Source organism: Camelus bactrianus, chromosome 12, assembly GCF_048773025.1.
Source record: "Camelus bactrianus isolate YW-2024 breed Bactrian camel chromosome 12, ASM4877302v1, whole genome shotgun sequence".
NCBI classification, from domain to species: Eukaryota; Metazoa; Chordata; class Mammalia; order Artiodactyla; family Camelidae; genus Camelus; species Camelus bactrianus.
The window spans coordinates 60,457,968-60,475,512 of NC_133550.1; the positions used below are offsets into that span (position 1 = coordinate 60,457,968).

The 17,545-nt window shown below is 47.0% G+C and overlaps 1 protein-coding gene across 1 annotated transcript in view; it reads right to left on the reverse strand.

The window, feature by feature from the left end:
• Window positions 1-17,155, reverse strand: part of CACNG2 (calcium voltage-gated channel auxiliary subunit gamma 2) — a 104,176-nt gene extending 87,021 nt beyond the window's left edge. The window contains exon 1 of the mRNA XM_010960418.2: window positions 16,698-17,155. Within this exon, the coding sequence (XP_010958720.2) occupies window positions 16,698-16,908 (211 nt within the window). The 5' untranslated portion in view covers window positions 16,909-17,155. The remainder of the gene's footprint in view (window positions 1-16,697) is intronic.
• Window positions 17,156-17,545: the final 390 nt, after the last annotated feature.

Below are 17,545 nucleotides of genomic sequence, written 5' to 3' on the forward strand. Positions count from 1 at the left end.
GTCACAAATGTAACTAGAGCATTAAACCAGGGATTCCTTAGATATTATTGCTTAGAATGAAGCTAAAATTGAGATCAATTTAAAAATAGGTGTTTGATTAATAACAATATAGGTGGTACCTGGATATGGCAAAAATAATGCAGGTGGTACCCAAAATACTGAAGGATGGGATATCTTGATTTAAAACAACGTCAATCATCTTTTGAGCCCCTATTCTGTGTGCAAATCCCTTATGCAGATTATTTTAATTTTTATAACACATTGCTTGCTAAATATTATTATTCATGTTGCAGGCAAGAAATGGCCGTTCAGTGAGATTAGCCACCCTGCCTGAGGATCCAGGGCTAATCAGGATTCAAACCCAGGCCCGTCTGATGCCCAAACAGGGCTCTTTCTGCTGGATCCTGCTGCCGAATCCATCTGGGAAGAAACTAGGGCAGGAAGTGGTTGGGTTCTAAGGAAAATCTATGGTCCTGGGCTGCTCCAGTGTGTGGTTCTGTCGTCTGGCCTGGAATTTTAGCCTGAGCCCTGGCCACAGGGTCTGTGGCTTCATCACTCACTCCACAAGTATTTATGCCCTGCCCAGTGGTTCTCTCTGCTCTCCGGGTCTCAGCGAGTTCTCCTTCTGCAGTGTTTCTGGAGCTGGAAAGGGTGTCTGTCCCTGCCTGGGGAGAGGCAGGCCCCTCCCCACTTTCTGTGCTGCTCCTCTTCCCTCTGACCAGCTGTCCTGGACTCTCTGGCCCCCATGTTCCATCTGCTCCAAGAGCAGACAGACCTCCATGCCCAGGTCTCCTCTGCCCATCCTTTCCATGCTCTCGCCCCTCCCCCACCAACCTCGTTGTGCTGAGCTTCTGCCTCCCATTATCCCTCCTGTCCCTGTCTCCTCCTCTCCCTTGGCTTGAAAAGCCACTGACTTAGGCATGGGGTTGGGGAGGGGGTTCCTTTTCCCCTACATCCCTCTTTCCCTCATATCAGCCGCCCCACCCATTCTGCCTCTGGTCACGTCCTTATAGCCCTGGCATCAGGTACCATGGCCGCGGAGGCCTGTTGGGAAGCCTGAAAGGCACAGTGCTCTCAAGCTGGAGGGGAAGCCCTTTGAAACAGACCTTCTGGGTTCTCATGTTTTCCTGTGAACTTGGTCCCTGGGGGAGGGACTCGCTATTCCAGGACCGAAGGCGGGAGAGTCGCCTCTTCTCTGAGCTGCTGCTTCTATGGCAAGCCAAGACTTCAACCAATTTATTCCTCCTTCCCTCCCTCCCTCCATCTGTCCTTCTATCCTTTCTTCCTGTCCTCATTTTCTTCCTTTATTCATGGAAAGATTTTGCTGAGAGCCCACCATGTGCCAGACACTGCCTTAGCTGCTTCATTCCAACTGGTCAATCCCCCATTTCTTAACCAAGTGTCCACGTGTGCCAGGCACCACGCCAGGCAAGGGGCACAGAGGCCAACCTGACACCATCATGTTTCAGGACCCTTACTGTCTGGTTGGGTGGACAAGGACTTGAAAACAGAGAGGTATGGGAGAGTACACAGATCTCTGTGCATGTCTGAACTGGCAGGGGAGCAAATGCTGCCAGTGGCGCTCCTTTGGCATTGCAGCCCGTGGGAAAAAGGCGAGGGTTGCCACGTGGCTTCTGGCTTTGATCAGTCCGCATCCCTCCCTTCACTGTGTCAGAATGAAAACTGGAATGCCAAGATGATAGAAACTGTTTCCTGCCACAACCCACCCCAGATATAAATCTCTAAGTAGAATCTCCTGGTCATACAGAAAATCCCAAAGGGGAAAATAATCTCCATTTCTCAGTGCTATTTGGGAATTCTCTTTTGCCAAATCCCACTGCCCTTTCATGGGACTTTGTGGGACAGATAGAGAAGCCCAGAGCTTATCCAACAGTGCAAGCAGGGATGTAAGCTGGGAGGAAGGAGGATGAAGAGATCCTGGAGTGAAGTTGGCCAGGCCTCCTAAATGTGGGGTTGCATCTGCCCTGAAGAGGCAGCAGCAGAGTGTGCGGTCCAGAGGGGACTGCTGGTGCACTGGAACGGCCAGATCCCTTCAGTTACACAAGCATTACTCACCTCCTATGGTGTGCCAGGCACTGTGTGAGGTGCTGGAAGCTAAGCGCTAGACTGGGACCAAGGCATGTGGGTTCTAGACCCAGCACTCTTGCAAGCTGGCTCCATGGCACCAGGTCTCTCCCCTCTCTGGACCTCAAGTTCTTGGATTATAAGGTGAGGGTCTGGACTAGGTGAGCTTCCTGGATACATCGCTAGTTGCCTTCCTTCTTTCCTTCCCTTGTAGCAATAGAATCTCTCATTTTTCACAAGGCAGGTGGCTATCTGGAATAACAATTATGTTTTCCAGACTTCCTTCTAGCTAATGTGTGGTCCCACATAACAAACTTCTGGCCAATGAGACCGAAGCAAAAATGTTGTGTGATATCTTCCAGGAAAACTTCTTAAGAGCTATGCAACAGGTGCCTTTTGCCTTTGTGTCTTTGTGCCATCCTCCACCTTGATGCCTGGAATGTGGAGGCAGTGGCTGGAGCTCTGGCAGCCACTCTGGACTGTGAGGTCAAAGGCCACACACTACAGATGGTGGGGCAGGTTGCTGGTAGGAGACTGAACTGCTAACCAGTTTGTGGAGCCTCCAGACAAGCCTTGTATTTCATGTCTCCAGATTAGTCTACTTGAGAGAGAATAAACTTTTTGTTGTATAAGCCACTGTTAATTTTTTTTTTTCCTGTTGCTTATAGTCAAATCTAATTCTGATAAAAGCTCCAAAATCCCTACCAGGGAAAAGATTCTAAGCTTGTGACATTAGGGGAGTTCTTTAAGCACTCACTCCCTGTACTTGACAGAATAGTGACCTGCCAAAGATGTACAGGTTCCAATTCCTGGAACCTGTGAATATGTTTCATATAGTAAGGGGCAATCAAATTTGCAGACGGAATTAAAGGTGCTAATCAGCTGACCTTAAAATAGATTATCCTGGATTACCCAGGAGTCCCTATAGTCATAAAAGTCCTTAGAAATGGAGGAGGGAGGCAGAAGAATAAGCATCAGAGGACTGCAGTATGAGAAAGACTCTGTCTGACTTGTTGGGTTTGAAGATGGAGGAAGGGGCCATTGACCAAGGAATGTGGGTGGCCTCTAGAAACTGGACAAGGCATGGAAACAGCTTTTCCCTTAGAGCCCCCAGAAGGAACAGAGCCCTGCTGACATCTTGATTCTAGCCCACGGAGACCTATTTCAGACTTCTGACCTACAGAACTGTAAGACAATAAGTCTGTGTCATTTTCGGCCACTAATTTGTGGTCATTTGTTACAGCAGCGAACGCACGTGTGGAATGCTGGAAATGAATACACAGCCCCTGGTTTCTTACTGGCAAAGTGACACCATACTACCCCCACGTTATAGAGTGCTGTGTGGCTTGAGGAAGGTGATGCATGAGTGGTCCCTAGGATGGGCCCAACACACAGGGGACTTTCAAACACATTAGTTCTTAGGGAAAATCGTCCCTTTCTCTTACACCTCTAGTCAATCACCTTTAGCCATTAATGCCAATATTAGCTGAAATACACTGATATGAAGTGCTCAGGGCTGAACTGACAGCTTTTCCAAATTCAGGCACTTTGAATTTATTTGGTGCCTAGGAGGAAGGTGGTCATCATCTTCTTAGAGCTGAGGAAACAGGGCCAGTCTGCCAGTGGCAGAGGTAGGATTTAGCTCCATGTTCATCAGAGCCCACTGCTCCAAAGGCTTGCTTCTCAAAGTGTGGTATCAGCCCCACCTGAGAACCAGAAACACAGGCTCTGCCCCAACCTGGACCTCCGCATCAGCGTCTGCAGTTCAGCAAGATAGATCCCTAGGGGATCACTGTGCACACCGAAATTTGAGAAGTACTGCTTTAGACCCAGAAGTGCTCCGTTCTCTCCTTGCCCTTACTCTTTAAGAGGCAGCCTCAGTTGATTTAATTTCTTTCATCTGCTTTGGGCCTTTCTCCTCTGTTCTATTTGGCAAACTCCTATTCATCCTCCAAAACCCACTTCAGAGGGCGCTTCCTTAGGACCCCTTCCCCACCTCCCCAAATAGAATTGCTCTTTTGTCTGGCCCTGACACAGGCCTTCACAGTGCCTGAGATCGCTGGGAATGATCTCAGTACATGCCTGTCTCTTCTATGCCTCAGTCTTCTTCAGAGCAGGGATATGTCTTCTGTCATCCAATCAACATTGACTAAGCACCTAGTAGGTGCCAGGTGCTGATCTTAGTCCTGGGCTTTGGAGTAAATAGGACTGAAAAGGGTCCTGGTTTCATAGACCTTATATTCTGGTTGGAAAAGAAATAATATATACTGTAGGCAAATTCAGGGAACGTAAACTGTGAGGAAGAAAATAAAATAGACAAGAGAGACTGGGAACACGCTGGGTACTGTTAGCGGAGGGGATCAGGCAGATCAGCCCCCATAGGAGCTGACTTGTTTCTGTGCCTCACGAATTAACACGGGGCCCAACGTATCAAACATGCAAAAACTGTCAGATTGGATCAGATCTGACCATTCTCCCAGATCAAACTGCGTGTCTTTAAGTTCACGTCCTTTCAGAGATATTGCTAGGCTTTTTTTTTTTTCTACTAAGAAACACGTGAAATTCCCTTCTTCTCTATGAAGTCTCCTTAATAGGAGGTAAAAATTTTAAGTAGCGAATCCCACCTTCTCCGGAAATACCCCCGCCTCTCTCTCTCTCTCTTCGGCTAGCACAAACAACGGTAGACTGTCTCCCTGGCGTCTACCATTTAGTTATTGAATAAAGCCCACCACGTGATCGGCACAACAGGGTGCACTTTCCGAACTGGGGTCAAGGTCAGAAAATGTCAGCCTCGGAAAAAAAGAAGCTGTGAGGGTGGCACAAAATGGGCGAGAGCCTCTCATTTTAAAAGTAACAACTTACCCTAGAGATGCTGAGTAAAAGGGAGTAGATGAGGATCGCCTTCCACCTGAATCTTATCAGCAAGCACTGCCTGGAATGCTGAACGTTGATGCATTTATTTCCAGATGCATGGCTTTATTCACTCTGTTAGCTGCGACGCTCCGCCTGGGCTGGTGGTGTTTTGCTTACGTTTTCAGCCCTCAGAAGACAAAGACTCTGCCTGTAATTTGCCATTGGCAGAGAGGAGCGTTTGCAAACTCGGATGCCTACAGAGGCCAGGGGAAGGCCAGGGGAAGGCCAGGGGAGCCCAGCAGCCTCAAAAGACACTCGGGAGCTTTGGGGACTTTCCAAGCCAGAAGGGGGCCCAGGGTTACAAAACTCTTGACATTTTTTTCCCCCAAGGGAAGCCAAAGACAGAGCTTTTATAGGAAAATTCTCAATTTGTAGAACATTTGAGGGCCAAACATAACTCGCTTGCAGGTCCCCGTGGGCAACTGTTGGTATGATCAATAGTAACCCCCCCCCCACCGATAATAACAGCGCCTGGCATTTACTGAGTTTTTATTATGGACCGGCATCTTGCTAAGCACTTTCCTCGGAGCATCTTACTAAAATTTCACAACCAATTCATGCGTGAGATACACTTTCCCCCATTTACACCCGGAGAAATCAACTTAGAAAGGTGAAGTTCCTTGTCCAAAGCCACAAAGCTGGTAAGGGATCAAGGGGTGGGGGTGGGGGGGCGGGATTTGAACCCAGTCTGTCCGATGCCAGAGCTGACCCGAACTCCAGGCCTGGCTAGAACATAATGCGCATTTTCATTATGATGATGCTGGGGAAAATCTGAGATTAAATATGCACCATAATCTCAGATGCAAGGTTTTTTTCCCTATATTCATTCATTCAACAGTGACTGAGTACCTACTATGTGCCAAGCACTGGGCAAAGCTCTGGAGACACAGGTGTGGCATCACTCTATCCAAGATTAAAGGCACCATCTTCTTCCTGCAAATTTCTCCTGTTTGACCTGTCTCAGTGGAGGTCATTCACTGTCACTCCTTACTCAACACAAGCAACCATCCCAGGTCCTGTGGACCCTCTGATGTCTGTTCTTCTGCTTGACAGCCCCATTGCCCCTGCCCTGGGTCAGCTGTCTCATCACTCACCGGTCTCTGTGATCATCTCCTTCCTGGACTCCCTGCTCTGTCCTCCTCTTCTTCCCATCTCAACTTCACACGGCTTCCTGAGCCATCCTTATAAAATGCAAACCTGATCCTATCATTTCCTTCTCAAAATTCTCCTCTTTGGCTTCTTTACATGTGAACCATCTCTGTCTAATTTCACTTCTCAGTATTAATACCTTCCCCTTCCTCTCCTCCCACACCTGGTCCTCCAGCAATACTAGAACCCTTCTGAGGTCCCCCAAACACCCCATGCCCTCTCACACCTCTTCCTGGAACAATCTCTCCACCCCTGTGTGTGCTTGCCTGTGTCCCCATCGCTCCTAGAGGGCGGGGCCCCAGAGCCTAGGGCGGTCACTGGCGCACAGCAGTAACTGAGTACATTTTGTTGAAGAAATGGACCTGGGAACTCGTGGTCTGGAGGTGGAGGCAGAAATGGAAACAGGCAACAGAGAAGACGGAAGATGCTGTGTTGGAGGCATGCATAGATGCTGTGGAAGGAAAGAGGGAGGAAACAGGGTGGGAGGTGGCAGAACTGTTAAGGGAAGTGACAACTTAGCTGAGTCCTGAAGACAAGTGGAATGCGGTTGGGGTGGACCTCTAGGCAGACGGCCAGGGAGAGGGAATATCATGACTTTACCTCCTTCCCTTCCACAAACTGCAGAGAGAGGGCTGTTCATGCACACTGAGGCATCCTTCTGTTTTCAAAGCCGAAGGGAAAACCTGACAACCCCTCCACTTTTCCCTACTCAGCCTTGAGTAAAGAGCACATCCTAATTTAAGCTTCAAAGTTTGGAATTCTTAATCATGCACAGAGTACAAACAGCACTTTCTGCTCAGCCTTGTCTTCAGCTTCTCAAAGAAATGTATTTATAGGTTTGGGGACCAAGGGGAAGGTGTAAATATAATTCATATAATAGAAGGTTGTGCCCAGGTTTTGGGGTTGGACAGGCTTGGGTCAGAATCCCAGCTCTGCCACTTGCTGTGTGACCTTGGGCAAGTTGCTTAACTTCTCTGAGCCTCTTAAGATGGAGATAATGGGTATCACGGCACATACCTTCAAAATTGTGAAGATTAAATAAAAGCTAATCTCTTGAAAGCATCTAAACAATGCTCAGCCCAAAGGAAAGGCTCAATGAGTGATTTGTTATTATTATTGTTATTATTGGTGTTAATGCCAGAATAGTCGTTTTTCAAAATAACCTTTGCAAAATACATTGGAGGAAAATTCAGGAACAGAGTTCTGTCTTAGGGAAAGGTCAAGAAGGATAAAGAAGATGACTCGTGCAGACAGAGATCCAGGTTGAGGGAAAAACATGGCAGAAAAGAATGAATGACTTTACGCAGAGAAAGTGAGAAAGGAGAGCATGGGGACAAAGCTGGGACAAAGAAAGGTCTAGGGTTCAGGAACAGCCAGTCGTCAGTGAATTTTGCCCCAAGGCAAGACTGGGGAGAGGCTGGCCCTGGGATGTGTAAATTGATTGCACGGTGAATGCAGCAGCAAAGCAAGGTGCTGATCCCTTAGCAACCATGCATCTGGGATCTGTACCTAATCCTTCGCATCCTTGTGAGCAGCTGGAAGACTCCCCAAAGTCAAGGAAGTTCAGGGAAGAGTGAATAAATATAGTGTCAATAAGGAAAAAGGGGAGGCAGCTCCTCAGAGGCTGACCCAGGGCTAAGTCAGTACCTCCGGGCCAGGTGATAACGCAAGGATTTGGATTGCGAGCAAAGGGGACAGCTGCCCAGGAGGGAACAGGCTCGCAGTGGCTTATCAGCTTCCTGAAGCTTTGTGGCAAAGCTGTGGCCCAGGAGGCACCCAGAGAGCACCCCAGATTGCGGGGTGTTAGGGAAACCCTAGCCTCTTCTCAAGTGTCCTTCTGCTGCAGTTCCAGCCAAACCTGAGAGGGACAATGGGTCAAGAGGAGGCTTGGAGTTTTTGTTGAAAAGCCCACCTCCCTCCCTCCCCAGCTGGGAGCTCCCTGAGGGCAGGCACCATTTCCCTAGTCATTCACTCAACATTCAGCTCCTAAGCACGCTTTCATTGCCAAGGCCAACACAGCCTCTGGCCTCTACTCATGGTCTCCTAGTGGGACACAGATCATAAACAAGTAAAAAGAAAAAAGTCAATGTTAAAATGTTAGAAAAGGAAATAAAATTGGGTAATGGGACAGGAGGCTACTTTAGACAGGCTGGTCAGGAAGGCTCCCCCCTCACAATTTCCCATTTAAGTCTCACCCACTCCGATCACATCCATTAGGGTCTCTGAACATACAGTGATCTCACTAGTGGGCAAAGCCAGTTGCGACCCTCATTGCTTACCACCTCTATAGGCCTCCCTTTTTTTCCACGCGGAAACACAAACTGTCCTGTGAGCCATTTCTGTCCCTTTGAAATCACGTCTCCACTGCCTCCCACACTGTGCCTTCCCTGTCTTCTACCTTCCAGCCACACTGAACCATTGGCATGGCCGCTCCGGCATCTATGTTTCTGCACATGTTGTTCCTTCTGTCTGAAGTGCGCTTCCTCTCCCTAACTTGCTCACTCCTACACATCCTTCAGAACCCCATCTTCCCTGGCATCCCCTCCTCCCCCGTCTCTGTGCTCCCAGAATCCCCTGTGCTTCTGACTCATGCTGGGCCATCATCATCGTCTGTTCACTGGTATATTTTCTCTACTAGACTAGAAGTTCCTTGAGGGGAGACTGAGACTTTGACTCTGTCTTAGACTCTCACACAGCACCTGGCAAGTAGTCGGGGAACAGCTGTGGAACAAAGATCAACTATCGCCCTTTTCCTCGTCAAGAAAAGCACTCATAAGGCCACATGCTTCTCTGTGCTGCTTCCTGAGTCATGGGACAGGCACTACTACACAATGAGATATTCCCTGGGCTCTCTCAGCACCTCGCCTGCATTTCTCTCTGCCAGCAAGACAGCTTACCATCTTCCTTTGATGCTGAGGCATATGTTTTAAGTTTCAAAGGTTTCTGAAATTACAGTGTTTTACAGCTGATGTGTACATTAAATTTGTGTTCCCCTCCCTTGAAAGCTCTTCAAGGAGATAGTTCATTTTTGTAATTGATGGCGTCAGAACTAAGAGAAGATGGAACTGGGAGATGAGAGCCCTTTAGATACCTAGGAGAAAGGGCCAGGCTTCTGGCGAGGTCATAGATCTCACCGACGATTCCATAACAGGCATTTTTTGGCCTTGGGAACACAGTTCGCATCTCTCTATTCTCATTCCTATTTTAAAAAAATCTGATGGATTTGACTGAGCTTCATTCCAATTCCAGCTCAAATCCTTGATGATCCTAACTGATTGTAAGAGATGCCTGGAATCTCTCTAAGTTTGTGGCAGGGTGATAAGGAGAGATGGCAGCAGGCGATGTCAGATGTCTTGCATGGAGTGGAGTCATTTTGTGAGATGCCTGTTCTTTGGGATTCCCTGCTGGGACTCACCTGGACAGCCCTGAGGGAGGGTGAGGCTTATTCACCACTGCCTCTCGATGTTTAGTGCAGAATTGGCACCAGTTGTCAACACCTCCACTGAATTTTGTTGATTGGAGCTAAACCAATCTATTTCCTCCCTTCTCTGCACTGTAATGGTAAGTTTTGAGGCCAAAGTGACCACCAGGCTCAGATCTGGGAGGAAGTAGTAAGAGCATGACAAAGAAGAAAAGGGGAGTGCCCCTAGGGGCAGGCGTTATTAGGTTCATTAGATAGATGAGGCAGAGAGACAGAATTAACCAGCTCAAGGTCACACAGCTTATAAGCAAGAAGCCAGAAGTCAAAGAAGAAAACTCTTTATCAAGACCAACAAAGTCCACACCTTTGAGTCCTAACTACTTCTGCTTCGGCCTCCATCCAGCATCATCCCCCCACCAGGTATTCCCTGAATCTGGGTCCTCCAGCCACCCTGGCCTCCTCCCATTACTTGCCCCTACTCTTCCTCACTGACCTCTGCGCCTGCTGCCCTCCAACCTAGAATGTTCCTTCTTCTCTTTACCCAGTTTACTTCTATGCATGCTTCAGATACCTCTTCACCTCTCACCTCCTCAGGGAAGCCTTCTCTGATTAGAATGGCCTTAATATCATAAACTCACAGTCTCATGTGACCGGCCTTGAGTCTTATAATTCTGTATACTTTGGAGAAAGCTTTGAAGTAGGATCTGTCTCTTCCAGAAGGCTCTAGGGACCCTGAAGGCAGTGACCCTGAAGGAAGCGACTTCCTACCACGACCCCAATCCTTGGCCCAGCACCTGGCATGTTGCAGGGACTCATCAAAGATTTAACAAACAAAATAAACAAGTGATGGAATTGCTTGATCTGTGGCTGTAAACTAATCTGGAAATTAAAAATGCATATTTCATCTGAATAAGGGTTTTGGGGCCAAAGTACTTATATATATATTCATGGCCAAATAGAACCAATGAAATTTGAGCCATTTAAAAAATCTCTTGCATTATCAGTCAGGTTATATACCTCCTCCTCCCCCACTGACCTGAAAGCGAACACTCATGGGAAGCTGTCCCCGAGGAGCTTTGTGACAGACACTCTGGATGATGTGGACAGAGGAAAGCATGGCCAGGATCTATTTAGAGGACGTTCACCCCCCAGCGCCTCCTTCTCAGTGTTTATTTTCTTTCCGATCACTTTCTTTTTTGATTATCCTTCTTTGTTATTGTCCCTTGTGTGTCAAAACTCTCTCATTCCCCTTTCTCTCCTTCCCTGTCTCCCTCTTCTCTCTTTTCTCTGTGTTGAGTCCATTATTTATTTTTTGGAATGTCAGGAAAAAAAAAAAAGATGCTTCTGCCACCATTGCTTACGGTCTGTAATTTAAAAACAATCCTTTGATGATACGAAGGGCCCACCGTTTTTCAGTGCCCTCCCTGTAGTGGACAGTGGTGGGCTTGTTCATTTGCCAACCAAGGTGGGTTAACATGTTGCACCATCATAACTGCAGTGGCTACAGCAATGGGCAGAACAGACAAAAATCCCTACCCTCATGGGGCTGACAGTCTAGTGGTGCAGACAGGCAACAAACAGCATAAGTAAATTTCTAAATTTCATAGTGTGCCAGAAGGTGGGAAGTACTATGTAAAAAAAGAAAAAAAAGCAAAACAAAACAAAAGGATGTATGAGGGATATGCGGTAGGGCTGTTGACTGTAATTTCAAACCTGGTGGTCACGAAAGAAGATGACAGACACGCATTGGTTTAATCCCTAAGCCACCAGCCACTCTGTGAGAAGGCTATTATACTTCCTTTTGTGGAAAGGGTAACTGAAGCTTGGAGAGGTTAAGTAAATTGCCCCAACTCACATAACTCATAAGGCTGCAGTGCTTGAAGCAAACCCAGGTCTGGGTGGCTGTAAAATTCTTTCAACAGGACCATACATCACAAAGCTGCATCTGAAAAATTCCATGACTTCAGGGGACATAAATTTGCCATCTTCTGAAAAATGCTTGCAAACATAAACCTCACAGGTCATTTACATGGAGGACACTCTCAAAATGGAAGGGCGAAACCAAGGAGGCGTATGGTAAGTCTGGCCTGAAGTTCAATGTTGCATTCCCTCAGCCTCATGGGACTGAGGGGATTATGACAGAGTTGTCACCCTGAAAGATGTGGGTGGCTGGAGGGAGTGGCAGGCTGGGGAGTCAGGTGGGTCAGAACTCAGGTGTCCGGGTATGCTTGGGCTGGGCGCTCAGTGGGGACATTCAGTGAGATCGCAGACAGAATAGAATCCATGCTGGCAGTGAATATGAACACAAGACCGCAGAAGACCAGAGTCTGTGCGTAGAGCCTTCTGGAAGTTGGCAGGGTAGAATAAGAGGCCTGGATTCAAGTTCTGGCTCTGCCACCTTCTGCCCATGTGGCCTTGGCATCACACCTGGTGCCCCAGTCTGCTTACCTATCAAGGGAGGGGCAGGAGGGCAATACGAATGGGCTATGGCTTGCAGGGCTGGTTCCTCAGTAAAGGAGTCAGCTTTGTCCTATAAGGTGAGAAGGGTTAGGAATGTGGGGCCTGGCTCTCTGGAAAACTGCTGATCAGAACCTAAGATCCTGGGCAAATTTCTCGAGGTCCTGGGAACTTGGTGGGGAGGTTTAGTGAACAATTCTGGGGAAGGTTTCAGGGAAGCTAAACAGGGATGGTCCATGATGCCTGCTCTCTGCCCGAAGTGTCTGTTCTGATGAGTATTAAGATCAAACTAGACTTTGGCATACTATAAAAGCTGAAGAGGGAAGAAAATCAATGGGTTATTTTTTTCCTTCCCTGTAGAGGCTGAATGTACTGATAATTTTTCTTTAGCTAATGAGGAGCTGGGCAACCCACTAACTGACTCCTTTTGAATTCTCTTATTTTGTAATACTGAATTCATGACTCATTATTATTCTTTTAAAAGAGAAGTTCCAGGAAGAACAAATAAATCATCCTGACTTCCTCATCCCTTTCTCTCTGTCTCTGGATTACTTGGTTGCCACATGTCCTTATGATCTTTGAATTCATTTCAATCATTTTAAGAATTTCTGAATCATCCAATTGATTAACATTTTTTATGCACCTACTGTATGTAACGTACCTAAAGAGAGTCAAATTATCTTGGAGATTATGGAGAGATATGTACACGGTATGAAGGTCCATTAATAACTTCCAAACTCAGCTTATCCACACTTAAAGGAAAGAGTGTCTGGGAAAGGCAGTGGGCATTCCTAAAATAAAAGATTTCCTTCTGCAGAACAAGAGAGCCGTGGCTGAACCCAGCATGGTGCACTCGCCACCTTGCGGGCCAAGCAAAGGCTTTGCAATTGGGAACTTGGGAAAGATAGTTCAGGAAGATTGAGACACTTCTGAGTTAAAGAGAATAGGGTTGGAGAACGGATGGCAGAGCCACTGTGAGTAAGCAGCATGTGGAGGGGAAGAGAGGAGAAGCCAGGAAGGCAGAGGAGCTTAGGAATTCTACAGAAGGACTTGAACAGTCTAGACAGAGAAAGATGACTGCTCTGCCTCACAGCGAGGAAGGGTGTGAGAGAGGGAGAGAGGAGGCTGCGTTTCTGCTATGGACCATGTTGTACTGCTGCTGGCTCCTCCCCTGCAGGGCTGGGAATCCTCTGGGGGAGGCATGGAGCCCAGACAGTGGGCAGGAGAGGGCAGGAGAGAATAAACACAAAGAGTGAATTTTTTGCTGCCCCTGGAGACAATGATTCCTTTTGGTGACAACAGAGGTTAATATCCTGAGCAGCAAGCCAGTGCGTGGCCCAGAGACATCATGCTTGGGAAAGCCGTTTTAGTGTTCCTGTTGAAGATTTTATTGAACTCTTCCCTGAAAGAGCCAATTCATCTTTCCATTTGGAGGCTCTTAAAGCAGCTTTCCTGAAAAGTTTGAGAACTTCTCCTATCGCTCTCCACCTCCCTGTATCCATCCATGTGCAGACCATCTCCCACCCCCTCAAATCCCATTAAGGTCACTCGTTTGCTAGGAGTTTCAAGTTCACACACAGAGACACTACTGCTGTTTACTCTGCAGAGGGGGAAAAATGTTGTGGTTTCTTCCTGATTCCTCTCCCCTCCCTGCTGTGTCTCCCACTAACAGGTGGTCCTGTCCCTGCTCATTCCTCAGCAGATGAATTCATTCCAAAGGAAGCAGCCAGAGAGGCAAGGAAATATTTTCTGATTCTTAATTTTTATCAAGAAGTGAATGAAAAAAATCATCTCAGGATACAAAAAGCCCTAATGCAACCCCGAGAGCCAAAGAGATCATAAGAAGACAGGGCTGTTTTTCACCTGGAGTCATTAGGAGCATCCTGGGGAGAAGATTTGAAATCTGTTCACAACTTTTTGGGTACAGGGAGGGAACACAAGAAACAGGTAGTGGGGGAACTTCTGTGAAAGTCTAATTTTTCACAAAAAATACATAGTTTGGGGGATCCTGACAACTTGATTTCTATAAAAGCCGACCCTATTCTGAATGCTCGAAAAAGCCAGCACACAAACGCCCCACAAGAACCATCTACGCCAACCTTTGGGAATTAGGGCACTTGTAGTCTTTGGAAATCAGGGCAAGTCTTTGAAAATGTGTGGCTTAAAACCTTCAAACCACTTCCTAAGTGATGAAGGCCCAATCTCCTAAAGGGGTCCCAGGCCTATAAAACCCCATATAGACAGAGGCTTTGGAAATTAAAGGTCAGATTGAACTGGGGCCCTGAATACCCACCCTTCCTACCTGGGCCTTGGCTGCAAGTGGAAAAGGAATAGCAATTCTGAAGGGAAGCTGGTCCGGCCCCCTCGCCCCCTCTGCTTCCCCATTGCCTGGAGGGCCCAATCCTGGGGAGAGGAGCCAAACGCAGGGCTCCCGTGCACATCACACAATTCTTGGGAAGTGCTGCAATTCCAACCCTTTTAGGGATGATTCAGGGAGCAAGAGTTGGGGTTGCGACTTGGAGAGAGAGGTGAATGGGGTGGGCAGCACATTTGGGAATGTGGATGCCAAGCAAAATTTTAATGAACATACTTAAGACTTTTAATGCACAAGTGATCCAAAGCTACCTCTAGTCCTCTTGCCTTCCGGGAATTATAAAATGTTTAAAAGATCACAGTATTAAGACTTTGCAAATAAAACCCTGATAAGAAAGTAATTTATACCAACTCACCAATTTCTGGGAATATTTCTCCTAAAACCATGTCCTGTCTTTCCTCTAATCTCTTGGCTGCCTATCTCCATCTGTCTAACTAAAATCCGAGGAAGGTAAATTGCTACTATGATCATTTCCCTATAGCGATCCTCATTCACTTTGCTTTTCTTCTCTTTTGGAATAAAAGTCTGCCATCAATGTTTAATTAAATGGAAGTCTTTCCACTGTGAATGACAAGCTGCATGAAAGGCTCTTCATTTTTTAAAGGAGCGGTATGTTTAAAACAGTGCCTATTAATTTCCCGATATTGATTCTCTGGCTGGGGAAGAGCATATAGTATTCAGCCTAGAGCTCCTCTGCAGACTATGTTCAAGGCAGCAGTTTGGATTGAGAAAGGGCACCAAATGCAGTATGCGTCAAATAGACCATCGCTCAATGAAGTCACTTAGCTATTCAAAACATGTTCAGCCATCACTCAACCATTTGCACCAAGAATGTTGGGAGCGGGGGCACGGAATTGTTGCCGTTTCCCAGACGTAACCATTTCCCAAAGAGTGGCTTTTGCTCAGTTTGGGTTAGACCCTGGGGCCACATCAGTCCTCCTTCTCCCATCGTCTTCCTTCTGTTTCCCTCTCTTCTTCTCCATCTCCTGGCTTCAACTCCCTGCATCACCATCCCATGTTGAGCTTAACAAACAATCCTGCAGTCCCCGTTCCCCGACGCTGCCTCAAACGGCCTCCGTATTGGTTCATATCAGAAGCATAGAACATAAGCTTTCCTTTCCACTCAGAAACATGTAAATCTGTGCGTCTTTCTATGGGTGGCTGTGGCTTGTACACACAGACATAGTCTCTCAAATGCAGTCCCTCATATTAAAGTCTGTTGCTAAATGCAGGTTGTATGACGTGCAGGAGTTGTTTTTCTTCTTCCCCTGTGCTTATTAATGTGTTTCAGAAGCACATGCTTTCATCTGTACCCTGATCTCCCAGCCTTTACACTGTGGGGACCTCTTTGCCTACAGCACATGCACAGGCACACATGTCCCAATGATCCTGCAAGATCAAGGCAAACAGCTGACACCCCCGCCCCACTGCTCCCCCCTGTCCTCCCTCAGCCTCCCAAGCCCTCGCCTCCCTCCCGGTCTCCCTGCACAATGTCTGATTCCCAAGCTGGCTGCAGTGCTGACTCTACTCTCTTCTGGATAACAGACATGTCACTCTGCGTGGAAGTGAACTGGTTCTCAGCCTAACCTGCCAGTGAATTGCTGTTTATTAGAACTTGGGCTTGTTTCCTGTGAGAGACGTACGTATTTTTAGACTTTGTAAACGTTAAAACACACATACACAGACGCAGCCGGTCGCCTCGAACGAATGATATGTGTGGCTCATAGACATTACGAAATGCTCTTGAACTCAACTTGCGATCCTGGAATAATTAGGATTTACCAAATAAGGTTTCTTAGAAACAACAGATTTTTTTAAAAGGAGATTTGCAGATGATGCTGTGTCTGGGACTTCTGGGGAGTAAAGGGAGGAGGAGGGAATAGGGAGAGCATTTTGGAATTCTTCATTATGAAAAGAGAAGCAGAGTTGAGAGATGCAATTATTTTTTACCCCCTCATAGATGGCAATGCTACTTCAAAAGGCAAATCCTAATGATTCCAAAGCAGGTGGAGCACATTTGACTTTTAAAGACAATCTCTTGTTGTCTTGATCATATCAGAGATTATTCCAATGAAGAGGTTTGGGGGAAGGGGGGTGGTAGAGGCTTGAGAGTTGAGTATGGTTTTTGCTTATTGATTTTCTTTCTTCTGAAACTAACCCAACCAGCCTTGATCTGTGGTGGAAGGAGTGAAGTAAGAAAATGGTGGAATGTAAGGGGGACTTATTTGGAGGAGGGTGGGGAGGGGGAGTGAGAAGGGGAGGGGGGTGGAGAAGGGGAGGAGATGGGAAATCAAATACCTTCCAGGCAGCAGGTTCTCCATAATCCAGAATGGGTCATAACTTCCTCGTTCTTTTTGCTGGTTTCATTCTCACTGACACTTTTGGTCTTGCAAACCCCTCTGGAGTAGAGCCAATAGTCGGTTCCCACAGCTATGGTCATCAGACTGAAGGCAGCGAAAGCACCAACGGTGGTTAAAAGCATTTGAACACCTCGATCAAACAGCCCCATAATTCTTCATTATATAAACACCCAACCGACTTCTGGTTCTCGGGAGAGTGTGTGTGAGGGTGCGAGTACTAAAGCAAAAAAATAAAAATAAAAATAATTCCACTACTAATATAATGGCTATATGTGTGAATAGAGAATATGGAGAGATATAAAAAAAGGAGGTAAGAAAGCTCACGGAAAAGAGTGTAAATTATAAAGATCACACGGGAAGAGAGGCTTGCCTTTTGAGATCAGAAACTGTTCCAGCTGCAGTGATTTAAAAAAAAAGGAAAAAATAAAAAGACACCCCCCCACCCCCCCAAGTGAGATGCCTTAATCTCTTTTCCTAAAATTCTGGTCTCCAGTTTCCATATGTGATAGCTAATTTGGAGATGGCTTCCACAGTGAACCAGGGAACAGCCGCATTCTCAACACAATCTCTCATGGTCGGGACCTAGACAGTTAGAGATTGTAAAAGCCGAGATGCAACCTTCCGTCTTCGCTCTCGGCTCTGCGGCCTGCGCCATGAAAATCCTTTGCTCCGCCAGTTCTCTTCCTTGGGAGGTCTCTGGCGCTTTCGTTTCAGACCAGACTTCCCAGTATTCTGTAAGCCCTTGATGTCAGTTGAACAGGTGCGGGGGTCTCGCCTTCCATGGTT